Raw genomic sequence first — 21,267 nt, 5'->3', positions numbered from 1 at the left:
GCTTAGTAGTTTCCAGAGTTGGTTATCAGTGCTGAAATTCACCCCAACCCTGTCATTGAAATTCCTCAAGATAACCTGTCACCTTTCCTTACCTCAGCTTCTCAAAACTGGAGTTCCTGACTTTGTTTTTGCTCTTTCACAAAGTGAAAATATGACTTTAAACAGTTTTTTCAAGAAAGTTTTCATTGCTTTTCTTGGTGGTTGAACATTTTCTTTTGACAATGATGAGAATGCCTTACTGGACTTACACACAAAAAAGTCGAGCGGATTGAAGATAAAATGATCAAGGTGTAACTCCATTACCTCAAAATTGAGAAAATGTTGTTCTGCTGTTTTCTGGCACTTAGTTTTGTGCAAGAAGGAGTAGGGGACAATCTCAGGACAGTTCTTTCTACAGTTTTGCCTGTCTGCATGTTTGAAAAAAATTTTTATTTTTGTAATTTGAAATACTTTCTAGGATGGTCAGTCTCTTTTTCCTAAATTTTTGGCAATGAGGTACATATCAAAAATGATTTCTACTCAGAACATATACTTCAGGATTATCTTTGAACAAAGCTTATGTTTAAATTGCTTTGGTTTCTTCTTTGGAAAATTTATTTACTAGGTGACACCTCTGTGCTCCAACCCATGCATCTAGCAACATTTTTGTTATTGTAGTTTGAATTCTGTGTTTTTTTACTTTTGAACCAAGGGAAATTTTTTCATATTTGCTCTCCACATTACTACTGATATTTTCTGCAGTGTCAATTCTGTGTTTTGCTGCTCCTAAGGCAGATTTTAATTCTCTAAGTACAATTTTGACTGTTTCAGAATCTTTAATTTGACCATGTCCCTTTGGATCTATCCTGTAGGCCTTTCATCTCAATTTGTCTCTTAAGATTATCTTCTCTTTTCTTCACAGAGCTCTTCCTGCAACCTAATGAGAGCCTTGAACACTTTTTGAAAGTTTTTTTTCTGTTTATTGAAACAATCTTTATCTGAATTGGTTAGAGTGATAAAGAATTATAGCTTTTTGGTCAGGTCACAAAACACACCTCTTCAAAACCCACCTAGTTTGGGGGTTGACAAAATATTGATTTCTGAGTCAGGAACAGGGGAATAAAGGCAGTTCATTTGCCTCTCAGCATAAGTGCCAGACTGATTGAATTCTTCAGTTCTATTATAATGGGTTGCTATGTAGTATAAATACTCCCCAGGTCAATATAATATGTATCTTGTGGATGTGAGCATTTTTCTTTTTCTATATTGTCACAAGTATTTTAGAAGGAAGCTAGCAGAAGGTGCATCAAGGATTGCTAAAAAGATATTTTAAACGGGCAGCCTAGATTACAATGACTATTTGGCCTCTGGAAATTATTTTTAAACCTATCATTATTAATAAATAGAATAATTGGACAGTTTTTCTAAAGGAGACTTTTTCCCCCTTCAAATGGCCCAAACACTTCATAGAATTGTCCTGTTATTTTTAAGACCTGAAATTTCAACCTAACTTTGTGTTAGCTTGTTTTAACACTCTAAAATATATTCAGAATAGTCTACCTTAGCATGCTTGAATGTTGAATATTTTATGCTTGGACAAAGAGCAAACTGTAGGTCTTTCGCCAAGCACAGTCAATGCTCTTGAGTATGGGTTACCAAAAACGCTGGAGATTTTTTTTTTCTATTTATTGTTATAGCTCAAATCCTTGTGTCTCTGGTAGGCTTTAAGTGACATAAATATGCATTTCCATCTGCACATCCTTGTCAGGAATAGTTCTGCTGGGAGGTGTTATGCCACCCAAGTACTTCCAGAATAGAGTCTGTTAATCCTGTTACCACTATAGAAACTCAGAGGAAAAGTCTACTCAGGCCACTACTGCAGCTGCTGTGGCTGTAAATGTTCCAGCAACCACACCCTGGGTACCAAAAGGAAGCATAAGAAAATTGATTTTTCTTCAGGTGGAGGAGAATAGAGAGAGACTTGACTTTAGTCTATTAGACCACTGGTCTCCAAAGTTTTTAGTATAAACTTTTATTAGCAAAAAGGGGGGGGGGGAGAGACATAGTGTGCCCACCATACACATTCACACACACACACACACACACACACAGTGAAGACATATGCTGCTATATTAACTGCTGTATACATTATAAAATATACAAAAATAGCTATTATATCAGGATTTTTTAAGTCAATTAAATAGATGCTCTAACTCCATTGGATAGTTTTGTAATTAATTCCTCTAGGTATATATATGCCACTTTGGAGACCACAGGGTTAATTTCTACCAGGTAGTTCCACCAGGAACATAAATCTTAACTCCTCAATTAGATTCCTAGATTCCATAATACATTGGGCAGACGCTCTGGGCAAAAGGAGTTGTGAATAAGCAAGATGTTTGCTTCTCCTGGTTATTTCTTGCCCTTCCTTCCAGTGTGGCTTAACTTCTGGCCTCTATTCAGAGTCTCTATTCTACATTTAACCAGGTGTATCATGGATGGATACTAATTGATGAAGGCCTAGAAGTAAACAGGGTGCTTCCAAAGTTTGCCAATTGAGATGTTACCAAAGAGCCCCTGTGACACAAAGGCAAGAACCAGCTAAATAAACCAAATTCAATTGTCAATCATCCAATGGACATGTTTCATTCACCAAAATTTTATTGATCTACAAACATTAAATGAGTGTCTTTACCTATCTAATCCATATAATGCAAGAGATGTCAGAACTACCCATGAATCTAGTCATGGAACAAAGATTCCTCAGAAAGGCAATGAATATGAGAAAAAAGAAAAAAAAAACCTTTTACCTCTCATGATAGTGAAAGACTATCTTTTCCGATGTAGAAAATTTGGAGACTTGACTCAAAGCTCTTTTCAAACCGAAAAAATAAGTTATTTCATTGGTAGAACCTAGAATTGGCCTGAGAACAACAAACTTCTTCCAATCACTGTTGATGTAAGTATAAATTGACATGATCTTGCTGGAAAGAAATAATTAGTACATTATATTCTGAGCTTTAGATATCTGGCCATTAATGCAATAAGTCACTCTCTATGAACTCAACCAATATAAGCAAATAGATATACAAAAAGAATCATGAAAATAATGTTTAAGACTATTTCAAGTAGCAAAAATAGGAAATAATCTATGTTTTTATTGAATGATGAAATTGTTAAATAACTTATGATACATCATGCAAGAAATACTATGTATTCTTTGACTTCTAAGTCAAAGAAAGTCAAAGTTCTAAGTACCAACTATACTAAGTACCACATATCCAGTCCTCTTCAAGGATATAGCAATTAATTAATACAGATAAAGGTCTGAGAAAGGTGATGTTTTAGCAAGGGTAGAAGAGACTTGAACTTCATAAGTGAATCAACAAACAGATAAATTAAACATTTTCAGAATACTAGAAAGCACTATGAGGACAATGAGACATAGAATTGGCTGATGGCAAGAGCCTGGGACCACCCTATATGTGGATTTCTCAGCCTCAGCACTACAGACATTTGAAACCATAGTCTTTACATTTTATTTGGGCAGGATAAAAGAGAAGGAAGGCATTCTTGTGCCTTGAAGGATGTTTAGCATCATCCCCTGGGCTACTCACCCTACCAAATGCACTAACCCCAGTCATGACAATAAAACATGTCCAGCCATTGCCAACATTTGCCCCCATTGAGAAATATCACTTTAGACTTACTATAAGAGAAGGCCTCTCCAGGAAATGACATTTGAGCTGAGATCTGAGGATATTTTTAAGTATTTTTTAGGTTATAAAGAAATGCTCAAGATATAATGGTAATCTATGTAATGTATTCAATAAAATCCTGTCTCATTTTTCTTTTTAAATTTCTACCTAGAGGACAATATAACATCTTATTTAGAAGCATGGACTTGGAACCAAATAGCTAAGTTAAAATTGCAGCTTCATCCCTTACTATTTGTGTGACCTTGAGTAAGTTACTTCATATCCCTGACTTAAGTGTCTGCATCCAAAAAATGGGGATGACACCAGTAGTACCTACTATAAAGTTGCTGGGAGTATTAAATCAGTTAATACAGCAAAGTTCCTAAAAGAGTGAGTGACACATCTTGGAAGTAGTATACATATGATATATGTATTATATGAGTATATATTAAAATTAGAAGAGAAACAATATATATTATTTAATAGAAACAATATATAAATGTTATATTTATATTATATATTTATATTGTTTCTCTTCTAATTTTAATATATATAATATACACATATTCCAGGGCTGACATATATATAGATATATAGACACCAAATATTTCCATTGTCTTTTTTGTGAAACAAATACAATAATGTGTTAATAATGGTAGAATTATAGGGGCTTTTATTTCCTTTGTGCCTTTTTACATTCTTCACAGTTTTACAGATATAAATGCAAATGTTGCCTTCAAATAAAAATAAAAATTAATATGTGTCTTAGCACAAAAGAGAATTTTTAGACTTGCTTCAGGATTAACTGGCATATCAAGAGTGGGGGAGGAAGGCCGATGGAAAACCTGTCCCAGGGAAAATGAGTCAATTGTCAACTAAGAACTGAGACACCCCACATTCAATCTGTCAGTCAGTTCATCAGTCATCTGAAATTTATTTAACACTTGCTTTCTGCCAGACACTGTGCTAGGTGCTGGGAAGTCAGAAATGAATGGAGCATGCATTTCCTCAAGGAGCTCACAACAGGAAAGGGAAGAGAAATACATCCACAATCAACTACAATACAAAAAAAAAAAAAAAAAAGTGGGCTATCAACCCAGACCTCTGAGGACTCCCAATGGGAAGAAGTAATTTCATTTGGAATGGGAGGCATTGCAGGAAGCTTCACATAGAAGATGACTCACTTTGAGCTCTGAGGGGTATAGAAGATCAGTCATTTGTTGGAGTTCTGGTTTTGAGCACACACACTAAGAGCCTCCCTAATCAACTACTAATGAGGCCAATTAACCTGGACAGAGAAACGTCAGAAGGGACCCAAGAGTTGTACTTCACAAAAGTATCTTGATCTCCTATCAGAGCGCCTGGTTTCATAAAGCGATTTACGAATGTAAAGTTTGACTGTCACAGGAATTACAAGACATTAAGTGCAAGTACTAGCTCTGCCCCTTACCAGCAGGGTAATCTTGGGCAAACCACTAAAATCTCTGACCTTCTATCCATTTCCTCATTCATATAATAGTGATAATAATACTTTGTAAAACTGTTGTGAGCCTCAAATGAGATAATGCAAGGAGACTTTAAGTGGCATTCACTTCGTTGGGATGAATAAATTGTGATGGTTTTAACATAATAGAGAATATTTTGAATAATTATAGCTTAATTTTTAACATTTATATTTAAATACTGACAATAAAAAAGCAACTGTATATGTAATAACAATTAGGCATGAGTTTATAGCCTGTTTGGCTTCACTGAGTTTTTTAAAGCTCTAAACCTATTACTAATCCAAGTGCATCAAGCTATAAAAACTGCTAACCAATTTGTTTTTTCCTGAGATAACATAATCTTTATTTCTTGAGACACTTTATACAAACATTAAACTGAAGGTAACTGCATACAAATGAATTGGAGACTCATAATCGCAAACTGTTCTCGTGTCTGAAGAAGATCCAACCACCTCCTAGGACAGAATTTTTCCTTTTTACAGGCTTAGGATCTGGCTATAAAAGTATATCACTTAGCCTATGTCTGTCTACAGATGTCAAGTGTACTACAGGGGGATAGAAAACAGATAATGTTCTAGAAGCGTTAGGCCAAAAACCCCACTTTAGTCCCAAAGGGTTGAAGATGCTTCACAGGTATGGAGGAAGCTCGGCAAGCAGGCCACATTCAACCTTATTCTCTTGGTTCTCTTCCCCTCTCTCTAATCCTTTTCACCTTGAACACTCACTGCTATTATGTCAGGACAAATAATATTCTTTTGCTTTTTCTCTCTTTAAAAAAGAAAAGATTTACTAATGCTGATTGAAAAGGCTTAAAGTGTCCCCTTGTCATGGCCCTCGATAAACATTTCATCTAACATTTTTGAGGCAGGGTTTTAGTAGAAGCACCACAGAAGACAAAACAATCATATATAAAATGACTGCTTTAACTTGAAAGTCTTTAAAGGACATCTTCTCACCAAAGCTGGCATTTGAAAATTACAGAAAAAAAAGCATCCAATATCTTTACCTCATTTATTCTACTCCCCTCCAGAAAAAGAGATTTAATGAACCCAAAGTGGTTATTGTTGGTTTTTGTTGTTGTTGTTGTTGTTGTTTAGTCTAATAGGAGATCGCAATGAAACATGCCATGGATAACTTATTTCCATTTATTTAAAAAGGCTGGAATATTTTCATCCCCTGGTCTGAACAAACTATCCCCTTACTCAGCTTACAAAAAGGAAAATGTGTTGTTTTTTAAATACAGCTTAAATAACAATCATCTTTTATATGCATTTGTCAATACTGAGAAATCCTCTTCTTCCTGATTTTGTTTGTCTCTAGTCATAAGTATCAGTTCCCAAAATTTCACTCAGGATAAGAATAACAGTACTCACATCCCTAGAAACTGTGATTCTAGCTCTTTCTAATAATTTTCAGCAAGTTCCATCATGTTGAATGAATGCCCTTCAATTCTGTGCTCTTACCTACCACACTATGGAGAATACAGCCTATATGTTCTAGTAATAACAAAATTCATTTCTGACTTCTGTGTGAACTTTATAAACTTCCCAGACAAAGGAAAACATACTTTTTTTTTTCTTTTCTTTGGTGTTTCTTCAATTAACTACATTTACTAACCATAATTATTTGTTGATGGTTCAGTAGCTTATACCTTGAAATGTCACCTGTCTGCTTCAATCTGATTTCAATCCCAGATAATTACAGTATTAAATTCTAAGCTAGAATATAGTTTAAATCCAAGGGAAAATACATAATGTATCATGATAGCTTTAGAAATGGCCCATACATTTGAAATACACACTCACGTTAAACATTTCGGTCCAGAATTAAAATTAAAATCACCCTGTGTTAAATGCTTATCTGACAACATTCACATAGGCTTCTGGAGTTTACCACTTACAAGAAAAACTTAACAGTAAGCTACCTTTTTTCTATTGGCAATACAATGTATAGATTAATTCAGAACAAGAGAATGGGAAAATATTCTGGTATTAAAGAACTATTAGCATTTGGTGTATGAGTGATGTGTGTGTGTATTGTGTTTTGTTTTGTTTTCATGAGTAATATGATGAGAATATTGCTCAAAACATCATTTCGATGATAGTGTACAAGATGTCTTGGGGAGGGTTGTCACTATAGGTGAGATCAGTGGTGACAGAAATAGTACAGTTTAAGAACAGAGAGGATTCGTCTTGAGTGGTAGAGATGGGAATGAAAAATCAGAGAGTCACTTGTAAGACATTTAAAAGGAAAAGTAAATAAGAACTGGTAAATATTTGGATGGAAGGACGGGGCACTTCACAGAACATTTTGAAGCCCTGGGAATTTGTTAAAAATGACACTACCATGAGAAGAAATTGAATTGTGGGTTCTCCAGGGATATCCAGAATTACCCAGTTTGGGGAGAAGAATAGGGCGTTAGTAGAAAGAGATACACTAATTGTAAAGATTAGCTGATAACTCAAATAAAATATCCAATCATCAGTTACAACTGTGTGACTACAATTCATGAGGACTGTGGACCTCTTGAGGACTGAGACTATTTGCTCTTCTCCTTTGAATCTCCCGGCAACCAGTACGGGGCCAGACACATAGTTATACACTCAATAAATGGGGCCCAGCTGGCTGATGAACCACACAGAGTTCTGGGAGCCAGCTTCTCCAAGAAAATAATTAAATTGTGAGCATGGACAAATATGACCTTGAAGGGTAGGGTACAAAGAAAGGAACTAAGAGGACAAAGATAGAAATAAAGGAATAAATATATTGAAGGAAGTAGAAGGAGAAAAAAAAAGCAATAACAGAGACAGGCAGGTCAGGGAGTTAAACTGAGAGAGTGGAAGGGAAGGGTAAGGAAGGGGATGGGGGAAGGGAAGGGAGCAGAGAGGGAAACAAGAATAGAATCAGAGGAGCCAGGGAAGAAGAGGTGCTACTTATACACAATTGGAATGCATATATATGCATTCAAACAGAGAATGCAAGGATGCAAAAATTATAAAGTCACATTTAGTGAGCAAAAATGAAAATCATTAAAATGTTTCCTCAATAACTTAAAGTAAATAAATTAATAGCTCCTGTCATATTGATTCATCTATTGCATGTGGGCACTCAATAAATGTTAATTGAATTAAATTAATAACATTTGCTCAATGGTAATAAAAAAATTAATTAACTGTCTGTCTTTTCTGTTACTTAAGTTTATGCCTATTGGTTCTGCAATTACTTCTAGCCCAAACATGAATTTTCTATTTCACTGACTTGAGATACACTTTAATTTTTTTCCCTAAGAAATAGAGTTGAGCTTCTAATTTTTGTCCTAATTTTGGTGTTTTTTTTTCTGTTAAAAAATTATTTTCTCTGAGTTAATGTCAAGAACTATGTATAACGTCCCAAATATAGTTTCACGAGTTCCTTATTTAATTCCAAAATCGTTTTCTCTGCAGGAGATGTGATACCACTTTTTATATGTTTCTCCTTTTAGCCTATGCTACTTTATAATACTTTGGATACAATGTCAAATAACACCGTGAAAGAGGAATCTGGGGAAATTTATTGTTAGCTTCCCATCTATAAAAGATGGAAGATGTCAGTAATGCTCACCCAAAAATTGTGACTCATTTCAGATGTCAGAATTCTGGGTCGAACAGACCTGGGTCGGAAACGTGTGTATGTCAGATGATTTTCTAATGAGCAACAGATAATTCCCACTGGAGAATGAAAAAAAATAAAAATATAAACAGAGATATAGAATTAAAATAACTTTATGAATGGCAGTTTAACTTCTCCACAACATTCTCTCAGTACAATCCCAGTGGCTCCAAATGGTTGCTTAATGTAGCACACCACTTAGACTCAAAATGCTATACTTAAAATTGTCGCAAAATTAAAAAGAGAATCATATACCACTTGGCTGTATACAGTATTCTCCGCATGTTCTTATATTCTAGTAACCTCTATCCAACATTTTTTTTTGTTACTGAATTACTTTGTGCAAAAGCAATTTAAATTACATGCAGCCTGACTACGTGTGATAATTTGAACTGATTGTTAATTAATTCCGTAAGTAAATAGCTGCTGCAATCTCTGTACTCATCAAGGTTTCGTTCTCTACCGGCTCTGAGCTGCTCTTTAGTGTACAGTATGAAGCAGCTGTAACTGGAGACGCAGGATTCCCTGAGTGTGCAAGAAGGTGGTCCTGCTTTGCAGAGACTAAAGCGAAGTAATCTGCGAGGCTGGATTTGGGGTAGGTGACACATCATGGGATTTAGGGTTCAGAGGGGTTGCTGAGGTGCGGTCTCAGCAGCTAGGAAGCAGAGATAAAAAGCTCAGAACAAGTCAGAGATAATACGACGGAGACAAGGATGAGAGCAGAGCTCTTGGAACACACCAAGCCTGGATTCAAATTCTAGTTCTGTTACTTGCTAATGAGGAATACTGAGGCAACTTATCTAAATAAACTATCTAAACTTTGGTTACACTCCTTCATCTATAAACGGGAAACCGATGCATACATTCCCCTCAGAGAGGCCGATGGTATCTACCTCCTGGAGTCTTTGTGATGCTTCAGGTAAATAAGGTACCTACGTGGTACTATGCAACTTGACATAAAGGGTATGCGAGGGCGTATGTGGGTGTGCGTATAAAGCAGTGGTTTGGACTTCCACCTAGGTGACTTTGCCCCATAGTGCTGTTTGTCAGAACCTAGGAAAATGCATGCTACCGGCATCTAGTAGGTAGAGGACAGGGGTGCTGTCAAACATCCTATGATCTCCCCATGACAAAGAAGACAAAGAATTCTCTGTCTCCAAATCTCAGTACTGCTCCAAGTGTTCTAAGGCATAATTTGAGGCTCTTTGTAATATTAGCAGATTGCCAGACACTTCGATACCCCAGAAAAATAAGCTATTATTTTTCTGTCATCATCATTACAACATGAATTTAGTGAATCTCTCTGGGGTTAGAGGAAGTCTAAAGGTTTCCCAATTGGTTGAGCTAATTCCATCTATCCACTGTTACATTAATTGCTATTAATGATAGATGTTTTCATGAACCCCAATTTCCATTGGTTCAATTTAGAGTGAATCAAGCCACAACCATTTAAAGCCAGCAACATAAGGGGTAGGAAATAAAAAGCAAACCTTGTTGAAAGCCAAGGCTGTCTGGAGGCTGAGAAAGAAACAAGACAATTGTGTGTGTCAGACTGACAGCTCCCATGCCAGTCAGGAGCCTTTGGAGCTTCATGTAGAGAGCTTCAGAAATCCCCCAGGGGCTGTGACCTAATCTGCTGAGGGGTAGGAGGGGTTGCCTAAGCTTGAACAAATTCCAAAGTTTTAAAAGATATCCCAGGTTATTTTACTCTTTAGAGAAGTCTGGGAACCACTGCCCCATGAGGCAGGACCCAGTAGAGATTTCCATCCACCAAAAACAAAAGATGTAACTTTTGAAAAGGTGATAAAAATGGATGTTGGTAAGAATGTACTTCTTGCACTGAGCTGTGTAAGCATGGAAAAAAAAAAAAACAGGTCTTGAGTTCTATTGTTTATTCCAGTCACTCAATGAACATTACTGGATCAACCAGGCATTGGAATGGCAACAAGAAGGCAAGTCTCCAGAATGCATCTTCACTATCCCCCAGTAGGGCTGCCAAATGACCAGGGTTACTGCTCGTTTAGGACTTATGGTGTCCCTAGGAATCTCTGGTCTTCATGTTTGAGAATATCTTCTGTTAACTGCTTTCTTGATCATAGGACTGTGTGATAGGAATAGATAAGTTATGACCCAGACTGGTGATGACCCAGACTCTAATGTGGTTTCATGGAATGTTGCTCTGTCATACACACCTCAATATTGTGAGTTAGCTACTTCTTTGCTAAGTCATTTGACGCTTGCAGAATCTGGGGACCATGCCTGCCTCAGGTGCCACTGTCTTCTCTGTGCCCAGCCCAGTGTACCTTATATAACAGACCCTCAATGATTATGTGGGAATGAATGGATGGATGGATGGATGGATGGATGGATGGATGAATATGGGAGCTCTTAAAATACATGAGGCACCTAGGCCTTCTTGGTCTTTTCTATGCCTCACCAAACCAGAATCTCAGTTAACGGTCAAAGACTTTGCTAGAGGTTCCCTTCCAGGCGGTTATATGGAAATAAAATATATTCCAAAAAGCACAGCCCCAAAAGCCATATAGACAGTCACCTGCATAGGAGCCTAACAAATACCAAGGCAGGAGAAAAGATGGCAACCAAGAGTCTCTGAGGGAAAAACACATGTATGAGCTTATAGACGGTTCATTTATAATCATTTTTCTTATACAGAGGAAGAAACTGAGGTTTGTAGAAACAAAAGCAATAAAACAATCTGATTGAAACTACATACATATTGAGCAACACTTTGACCATAAGCTGACAACAAACTGTGAGATTTCGTTGATCCAACTGAATGAATTCTTTGATTTTCTCCACCCATCACTTAAAAAAAAAACCCACAGTAGAAATACTGCTACAAATTAGTGTGATAGAGAAACTTGTAATGTATATAAAATTTTGTAATTATTGCACTTTTCTATTCTTACTTATATTTTTATTCAAAATGATCACGTTCAATGTTTCATTCTCTTAGATAAGACCTTTTTCTCACAAAAGTCTAGGGAGTGAAACTTTTGCAAATGTCCATTTTGAGATCACTAGGTCATGTCAACTATACTGGGTTTGTGTATGTGTTTTCTTTTTTTTTCATCTAGATACGCAACTCACAAATGAAAAGCATGCAGACGAGAAACCCATTAATGCTATCATTATAAATTCAGTATCCGAATTCAATATCACAGATGGACCAGCCAAGGAAACCCCCAGTGAGAAAAAACTGTCAGAATCCAGCACATCACTGTCCTCCCTTGAAGAATGCCAAACGAAATGTTCCTACCTCCAAACTGATACTTCAGTTCATCAGAGAGACACTGATGGTATGTTTCTCAGAATCAACCCATCTCTAAATAAAGCTTCCCAACCCCCAGCCCTTGTAAAATCATCACATATGCTGTTAGAAAAAAAGAGCCTTTATGAATATTAAACAGGAAGACTTCGATTTGAAAACCCTGGTGAATGACACATGTCAAGGTCACTCTGCAATTATGAGGTGCTTGGCAGATTGTTTGCTCTCAAAGCTGGAAATCAGAGGCAAAGTGTTTTAAATAGCTGGAGTGAGGTATAATCATTCTTGCTATGGAGCTATGAAGTGGATAAAGAAAAACGGCAAACTTTTCTAAAATCTGAGACTATTTCAGCCCATGACTCTAGGCTGAGAAGAGAAGAAGGCAGAGTAGAATGGTATTCAAATGCAGGAAATGTGTAATGTGGACTGTGAAAAATATCAAGATGCTTACATCAGCAACTAGGGTTGGTTCCTGTAGGTGATTATCACCTCCTGGGAAATCTGATCAGTACCAACCTACACCAAACTACCCTTGTATATGACTATAAAAGGCACATTCCTTTTGCAAAGCCAATATCAAATTGATTTAGTGCTAAATGGTCATCCCAGTCAAGTTCAAAGTCATGGACTCCACACCAAGACATATGTAATTTTACTCAGGTTGACTTTGTAGTGAACTTTACCGGAGACACAAACCATTCAAGAATTTTGTAGTGTTCCATATCTGCATCTGCATTTAAAGAAAGCTTGCAGTTTCTCAAAGAAAAGACAATAGGGTATAGTTTCTGGTCTGTGTTTAAATTAATAGTTACTTTTTGAAAGGAAGAAAAAAATAAACAAATGGACTTTGTGTAACAGGAGCTTTGGAGTCACATCAGTTTAATTCCTGGCTCTGAAATTTATTAACCATATAAACTAGGATAAGTTCTTTACCATCTCCAAATCTCAGTCTTTCCATTATATAATGGAGCTAGGGTGTTTTGAATAAATGAAATAACATGCATAAAGGATTCTATACAGAACCTAGAACATAACAGATATTTGATTTTTGCTTTCATTACGGTTATGGTTTTAGAAGGCAAGGGGGAAAATTTCCAACATGTGTTATATATGATCTCGTGCAAACAAAGTCATGGGTGCTTTAGACTGGAAGCTACAGGCACAATTGCATACAGGTGCCAGTGCCAGGAGATAATGTGAGTAATGAGGTAGACTGGCAGTGAACAAGAGGGATTGGTGAGGACTGTGGCAAGGTGAAGAGCACTGCCTCTACTCAGCTCCAGCTAACTGTTGCCAATAGGAGATAGAGGCTCAGAGTTGCCAGCTCCAGAGTGTCATGTGAAATCTCCAAATTGTTTAGGTGTTGGCAATACTTCTATTTCTTTTATGAAGCTCCAGACACTCCCAACGATACACAGCTTGGGACCAACTTTGGCCGGTGGACTGCCAGGTTAGAACCTCAAATTCAAGATGATGCCCAGTTTCCAGCTTTGCTAGAGTTTGATGCCAATCAAGGAAACAGGAAATACAGGAGAGCTCTCTGTGACACTAGAAAGCACTAGAGCATTCCATCAGATTGTATCAGGGATGCCTGTCATGGATCTTGGTTGCAATGATCCCAGAATTAGGAATTGTCACTGTCACATATCCATGCAGTACAACACAATGCCCTCCAGAACCACTCTGATTTGTCCTATCAGGGATTCTGGGAGAATGAGAAGGGCAGGGGCAGCTAACATGACACCTGAACCCTTGTATTCTCAGGGAAGGGCCAAATAACCACTCCATTAAAATGGCAACTGATACCCAGGAGTCTCATGCAGGAAAAGCACCACTTATCTTTTCTCAAAAGAGCAAAGGAGATTCACAAGGACAGTTGAATTAGACTGTTTTCTTTAAGCCCTGGTGAGAGGCCGGTACAACCCAGAAAATTATGATTTTAGATTGACAACACAGGTAATAGCCCCACCGTTCCTCTTCCACATGGTGAAAGATCTACCCATTGAGGTAAGAGTTTTGGTACCTGGATAAAAGAGAGAGCGAAACATCCAAACTCAGGCCCACAAATGTGGTTAAGAAGCTCTCATTATCTTAAACAGCAAACATCAAGCATATCAAGAGTTAAGTCAGAGAATTTTTATAGTAATTAATTTAAGGATGCAGAAATTGAAAGCTGGGGTCATTGTTCGTACTGAGATAAATACAGAAATATCTTTCAGGAACAGCAGGGGAAACAGAAGGGAAAAGAGAAGATTGCATCCACTTTCATGTAGTTTGTGGTTAATTTATTTTCAAATGTATAAATGAGTGCATAGGAATGGATGCTTAATTGCTAATATCTATTATTTATATACATTGCCCCACTTAAAACAGAATGGAAAAGCCTCACACATGCAGATTTTGTAAAATGTGTTACATCCATTAGCACAGTTCATGGTGTGTGCTCTGATGGGAATTTAAAAGGATCTTTACTGCACATCACACACTATGTGCTGCAACATTACTTTATTATTAAATTGTGGCTCATCCTGTGTGGTCCCTTTCCTGAATAAAATGGAAAAAGTCCAGAGCACTATCTGTGTCTCTGCTTCTGTTTCTACATTCTGATTGCACAGGCATCCCTGTGGGTAATAAAATCAAGGCTACGCACAAGACTCGAAAACAGACTCCTTAAAAAGAATCCTGAGACTATACCTAATTGATGTATAATTTTGAATTTGAGACGTCTCATCCAGGTGGAAGAAGAAAATCATAAATACAAGATACCTCAAAAGAATAGTCTTAATTACACCATGGACTACTGAATAAAATGATTACATTTTCTACACTGTAAATTTCATACAATTAAATGCAGTAGTGTCACCTTATAAAATGTTTCAATTTTATAATTATTTCAGTTCATTTGCTCAGAAAAAAACATAAGCACAAATTTACTAAGTATCACCCAAATCCAGTCATCCTCATTCTAAAGAACTGACTTGAACGTTAGTTGTGCTTGTCTGAACTTAAATAGATTTTGACATATTTAAGTAGCTATTAAAATTGATAACATCAAGGATGATACCCCCGCTAGAGAAAGGCATTCAGTCGCACTTTATTTATTCCTATTCTACATTACAGACTTAAAAAAAAAAAAAAAAGAAAAAGAACTTAATGTTAGAGGAGTGGGAGCCAATTTTTAGACTTTTTGACCAAAAACTTGGAGCAATTAGTCAGGTCACGGTGTCACGAATCCCACGATCACACTGAATCTGCTGGGATAGCACATTAACCAGTAACATATTAGAACACTGGGTTTGAGCCAGGTTGATTTACCTTTTCTTATAATTATTACTTTGTGGGGAAGGGAGGGGAGATGGTTGTTTATCTGGGGCCCCTTCTGGAGGAACCCACGTTCTTGCTATTTTGGAGAGTGATGCCCAAACTCACTGGTGGTGTTTCTGGAGCTGAGGAAAGCTGTAAGAACTCCAGTGGACAGCTAAATCCACCTCTGTCCCTCCCCTCTCTTAATCCCAGGCATGGTGGTGACATGATCGAAAGCTGGGAGGGCAAATGCAGAGACCGTGACTGTGAAGCTGACCTCAGGTACACTGGTGGAAGCTTCTTGCGTTGTTACCTTTCTACTATCATTAAACATGACCCTTTCTAATGAGACAGATTCTCCCTCTTAATTAGCCAATCCCCAGCTGTCTATTTAGCACCTTTGGAGGCTGCGTTAATCCTTCAGTATCATTAGGGTATCACTTAGCACATTACAGTCTCAGTGCCCTACCCTAGGGGTGTAAAGAGGAAATGAAACAACCTAAGAGGGTTTTTGTCATGGCTTCTTGCTCACAGTCAAATAGCACTTTTGGCTGCTTGGCTTGCAAGCCTTGGCTCCCTCTTGAACTTTCCCTGATCTAGATTTAACAAGGTAAGAAGAGGGAAAGCTAGATGGGCACTCCGAGAGCAGTGATTACAGCCCAGGCCAGGATGACGGTGGGGGAGGGGTGGGTGGGGAGTCAATAAAGGGACTTCACCATGCAGAGACTTCCTTACATAGATACTAGGAGAGGTAAAAGGCCAAGTAAGGGAACAGGGAGGCCACTCAGACTTTAGCAACAAGGCTCTTTCCTTGGTCTCTCCAGGCCACTGGTAGGTGACTAGTCCTGGCCTTCTCTTGTGGGCCACAAGTAACTAACCATTCCTAGGCAGACTACTAGCAAGTAGCAGTAACAAAAGCCACAGGACGAAGAATGTTCAGAAAGAGGTAAAACCAAGGAGGAGATACAAGTACTGCCTGAGATACCACTCAAAGCAGAGAGAGGCATTCCATCCTTCCCACTCTCCCATCTCCTGCCACTGTTTCCCACTGGCTAAACCTAGCAGGAAACCACTCAACAGAACCTGGGGAATAGACAGTGACAGTCTAGGAATACAGAGTGGAGCCGGGTAAGAGCAGGGAGCAAAGAGGACAGCAGGCCTTCCATGAGCTGGCCTCATACTGCGCCACGTCAGATTGTGACAGAAGAAGCGTGAGCCTTTTGAAGGGCAGGCCAGCTGCAGGGTTCAGAGCTCTGGAGAGGATAGTTAGAGTCAAATCATGGCTCCACCATTTCCTGTGTTTCTTAAATTTCCTAAGCCACAGTTTCCTTGTCAAAAAAAAATTCCTTGTCAGACATGTCAATAAAAATAAGCCACAGTTTCCTTGTCAATAGCAATAGTACTATTCCAGGAAATACTATTTAGATCCAGAAAGATTGAGATTTGAACTCCACCCCCTACCCCCACCCCCTCACAACCACCTCACAGTTGAAAGATTCAGGACAGTCAGGGACAATCCCTGAGCCTTAGTCCTTTCATCTAAAATATGAAGACCACTTTATTTATTATCCATCATTCAATTATTCACTCATTCATTGAACAACAGATATGGCTTTCTTACAACTAGGTTCTAATAGGAGGAGAAACTCATTAATAAACTCATTAGTTTCATATCATCCTATGGTTAGTACCAGGAAGAAAAAGTAGAGTGCTATGAGAGTTTCAGCAAGGATGGGATTTAGAGAGGCAAGATGTTTTAAGCTAAAGACTCAGAGGTTGAGTAGGAATCTAGTCAAGCTGTGAGGTGGGGGATATGGAACACAGGCCAAAGAGCATGGGCAAAGGCTGTGAGCTTGAGGCCTCCCAGGATCTGAAACTGAACCATTGTTGCTGGAGTGCAGTGAGCCAGAAAGACAGAAGAATGCGAAGCCAGAGAAATAGGCAGGAACCTATCACACAGGCTTCTAGGCTATGGCAAGGAGGAGCTAAGGCTATGGAAGAGTGAGCTCTTCCCATCTACAATGAAAAATATCACGGGAGCTGATGACTTGAGCTGGGACTCATGTAAAAGCTATGTGATAGGAGGCTATCGCTGTTGACCTGACAATGGCTGATAGTGGCTGGAACTAAGGTGGTGGCCCTAGAGATGGGTAGAGGCTGTCTCACATACTTGAGACAGAATGAGCAGAGCTTAGCAAGGATCTGGATGGGGGATGGAGGTATGACCAGGAGAAGGGAAATGATAAGAATGAGTCTCAGTTTTCTGCTGATTTCATCCGATCATGCAGGAGCCATTCACAAGAGAAAGCCAGAGGAAGGACAGTTGTGTAGAATGTGGAAAGAGGGAAATCTGAATGCAGATTGGCCTCGATAAGTGGGAGATGTCTTGAAGACGTTGCCAAAGAGACATGAAATAGGCAGATGGACACATAACATACTTTCTTGGCTAGGCTGAGAGCAGGGGTGCTAATCATGGGCTATGACTTTGGATATTGTGTGTATTGAACCTGAAAGCCCCAAGAAACTGTTCAGGAAAAGAGAGCACACACATTTGGGAGAAAGGGAAGCCCAACTCTCTTCTCAAACTCTTGCAAATTTCCCTTCTGAACTGCTTTGTTACTTTTGTGCAAACAAAAATTGCCATATGCAAAACAGTTTTGCCTGCCCATGTGGAATTATGTAATATGCCTTTTAGGAAAAGTTTTCAACACTCTTGAAAGTTCGGAAAAATCTGTTTTCAATTCACCAATGTTGCCATGTTTTTTTGGGCAAGAGGCTCTGCCTTTTATAACCAAATAAAAAGGACTGACTTATACACAGAAAAAAAAAAAAAAAAGAGCTCTATTCTCAAATACAAAATAGAGAGGTAGAAGAAAACAAATGCCAGTTTGGCCAAAGGATTAGGCCAAACATTTTTGTGTGTGTATAAATAAAATCTATGGTGTACACCAGAAGCAGAGACCTCCTGAATCTGCCAGCTTGAGAAAACGTTGGCAAGAAGAATTAAACCAAAAGATTATATGCCCTCAGGAAATTACAAGGCCATTTCACAAATAGGTGTTTCACACTCTGATAGGAAACACCAGCTCGTATCCCCACGTCACCAGCTCCTACCCTAACTTGCCTACAAACCAAACTTTCAGCCTCACATCTACATCCACAAAGGATGCGATCCACTGAGATCATTTTTATACGAATGATCATAGCCCAAGTCAGTCTCTTGCACCTCCAGCCTGAGGCATATGGAGCATTTGCTTGGAATATTTTCTACTGAGACCTTCTTCTTTGCCGGGGCTGCTAGAGTAGCCTTCTTGGCATTAATAAAAGTTGATGAGGTTTTATGCTCCATATCTTTGACCACCAACATGCCCTCTTCAGAAACACAGACATGAAATAGAGTCTAGGTACTCTACTAACTAACTCCTGAATTTTTGTGGGTGGTTTGTGGTAACTTATATGGGTGAGTTGGCCTCATGCTAGAAGCTGGCCGTAAGTGAATAAAAAAATACACCCCGTCTGGCAGAGAGATGAGTATATATGCCCTAGAGGTATTATAGGATGTGCTGCCTATACCAGAAATATTTAGTAATGGCGACAGCACCTGCAACAATATATGGCAATTAAAATCATCATAAAAGTCACAGTGAGGTTCTTTATGATTGTCTTACTGGGAAGAAAAAAAACCAAGGGTGTGAGGCAGGGATGGAGGGCAGGACAGAGGCAGGAAGGAAGACTTTTGTTTACCTATATGCAAGTTCACTTTAGGCCTTTATATAAGGATTCTAAAAGAAATCTTGAAAATATTTGTTCCCTTTTAGAGCAAGTTTCTATGTTCTCCCTCCTCTTAAAAATTAACAAATAAAAGTAAAAAAGCTGTCTGGAAAACATTGTTGAAGTAAATGAACAGGGCTCTAAGAATACTCAGAACCCTTTAGCAGATGACTCCAGGAGCAAAATCTCTCCTGCAGGCTTGTACCGTCTCAGCCAACTTAAGTCTGAAAACTAAAAGTTATTAACATAACATTGTTGAAGAAATAATAAAATCCTTATGAAAATCTAACTTTAATTGATTGATAAACCCATCAGGAGGAGGAATTTTTTTCTCTAATTCATGCCAGATTGTTACTTTCAACCATCAACAATTTTTAGGATACTGATTTTAATTAATTTGATGATGTATCATGTAAACACTTACCTACTCATTTATAAAACACTCACATGTTTTTGAGGCTTTTTTAACTAAAAAGAAAAAAAGAAGTTATAATTTTAACAAGAGAACTGCTGCATCTTCTAACTAATTCCCTTTATGGAAACAAAAAAAAATACAATAATCTATAACCCATCACAGCTGTTTGGCTAGAATTACCAATTACCTTCAATACCTTAGAGATACTTTGCAGATTTTCACAAGTCTGCGCAGTAAATTTTTAAACCAATTTTCTTAAAGGGAATTGAGAAGACCTACTCTTTTAGGCATATGATGACGTATTCCATTTAACATGAATATAAAATCAAGGCTTCTCATTAAGTGGAGGACAAAGGACACAGGGATTAAAAACAAAATGTAACTAAAATCAAAACTATGATTATTTAAAAATCATTCGTAGGAGTTTTTGCAATGTGCCTTTTGCTTGCATTTGAGTATGGGAGTGGCAGATTTCTGGGAATCCGTGTCACACCAATGACAAAGCCTCCTGACAAGAAGCCGGAAGTTTGTACAGTCACTCTCTGTCCCCAACACTGATTGCTCCCAAAAGCTTTCTGCACCAGGGGAGGACCTGCTATTTTTCAGAGTTGCGAGGTTTGCAGATGGGTAGCTAATTGTGTGGCTTCCCAGCACCTCTGCAGGCAAAGTAAATAAAGGAGTTTAGAAAAGTGACAGCACTTTAAATAACCAGATTATGTGGAATCAATAGAAATGCTCAGGAAGTTAATAAAGCAATTACTTAAGTAGAGTGAGTCCTGTGTGGGGATGGGGAAGCTTGAGAGAATAATGGTGTTACATTACCCCTAATATGGACAATTAGGAGTTGGCTCTGAAGTTCTCAAGCGCAACACCACACCTGCCTGTCCTTCAGGGATGCCCCCATTTGTTCCACTCTTAATTTTTTTCTTCTTCTTCTTTAAACAGAGGAGTGTGCCTCCCTTATCCTCACCTGTCTGTTTTGCCAGTTTTGGGACTGTCTCCTGATGCTCCCTGATACGTGCGAAACGGTGTGTATCAACACATGCTGCCCCTCTCACAGGTATCACCACACCTCGGATGAAAGCCACTCTCGCAATGATCGCAACTGCAACTGTGACATGGACTGCAGCCTTTTTGAATCTTGCCATGAGACCAGCGAGTGTCTGGAGCTGGCCATGGAGATTTCAGAAATCTGTTACCGCTAGCCCAATGAAGTCACCCACATTCCAGCAGACCCCTTGGCCCCACACGGAAATTCCATGACAGTAAGACTGTGATTTCTATGTGCCGAAATGTAAGGACTGTACGTGTTTCTTGGATGTTATGGACCATTTTGTTCTGCACCTGTCTGGCAAAGTAGTACCGTCAACTCTATGGTCTTATTCCAAATTTCATAACCGCATGGCTCGCTGAAAAATAAGATCTTGATCACATGTGATGAACAAATCTTAAATACCTCTTAAATGCCATAGGTACAAGGTTCTTCCATGACTGTAAAAAAGCATGCTGAACCACTCTGTGTTATTGCATTCATTGGCTTGCATCATGGATCCAACTTCATTCACAAATTCAGGACAAATTAGTGCATTCTTTTAGAATTGACATACATTAGCTCGTCTTTGTAATGGACTCATGCATAAACATTATGCATTGTTGGTT

The 21,267-nt window shown here is 38.3% G+C and overlaps 1 protein-coding gene across 2 annotated transcripts in view; it reads left to right on the top strand.

Moving 5' to 3' along the window:
- MDFIC2 (MyoD family inhibitor domain containing 2) overlaps positions 1–20,813 on the top strand; it is a 101,799-nt gene extending 80,986 nt beyond the window's left edge. For both annotated transcript variants that reach the window (XM_041760916.1, XM_041760915.1), the window contains 2 exons: positions 11,929–12,150; positions 20,554–20,813. In XM_041760916.1, coding sequence (XP_041616850.1) covers positions 11,929–12,150; positions 20,554–20,813 — 482 coding nt within the window. The remainder of the gene's footprint in view (positions 1–11,928; positions 12,151–20,553) is intronic.
- The last annotated feature ends 454 nt before the right edge of the window (positions 20,814–21,267 follow it).

The sequence above is a fragment of the Vulpes lagopus genome, chromosome 7, assembly GCF_018345385.1.
Source record: "Vulpes lagopus strain Blue_001 chromosome 7, ASM1834538v1, whole genome shotgun sequence".
Lineage (NCBI taxonomy): Eukaryota > Metazoa > Chordata > Mammalia > Carnivora > Canidae > Vulpes > Vulpes lagopus.
This window is presented reverse-complemented; position numbering and strand designations above follow the sequence as displayed.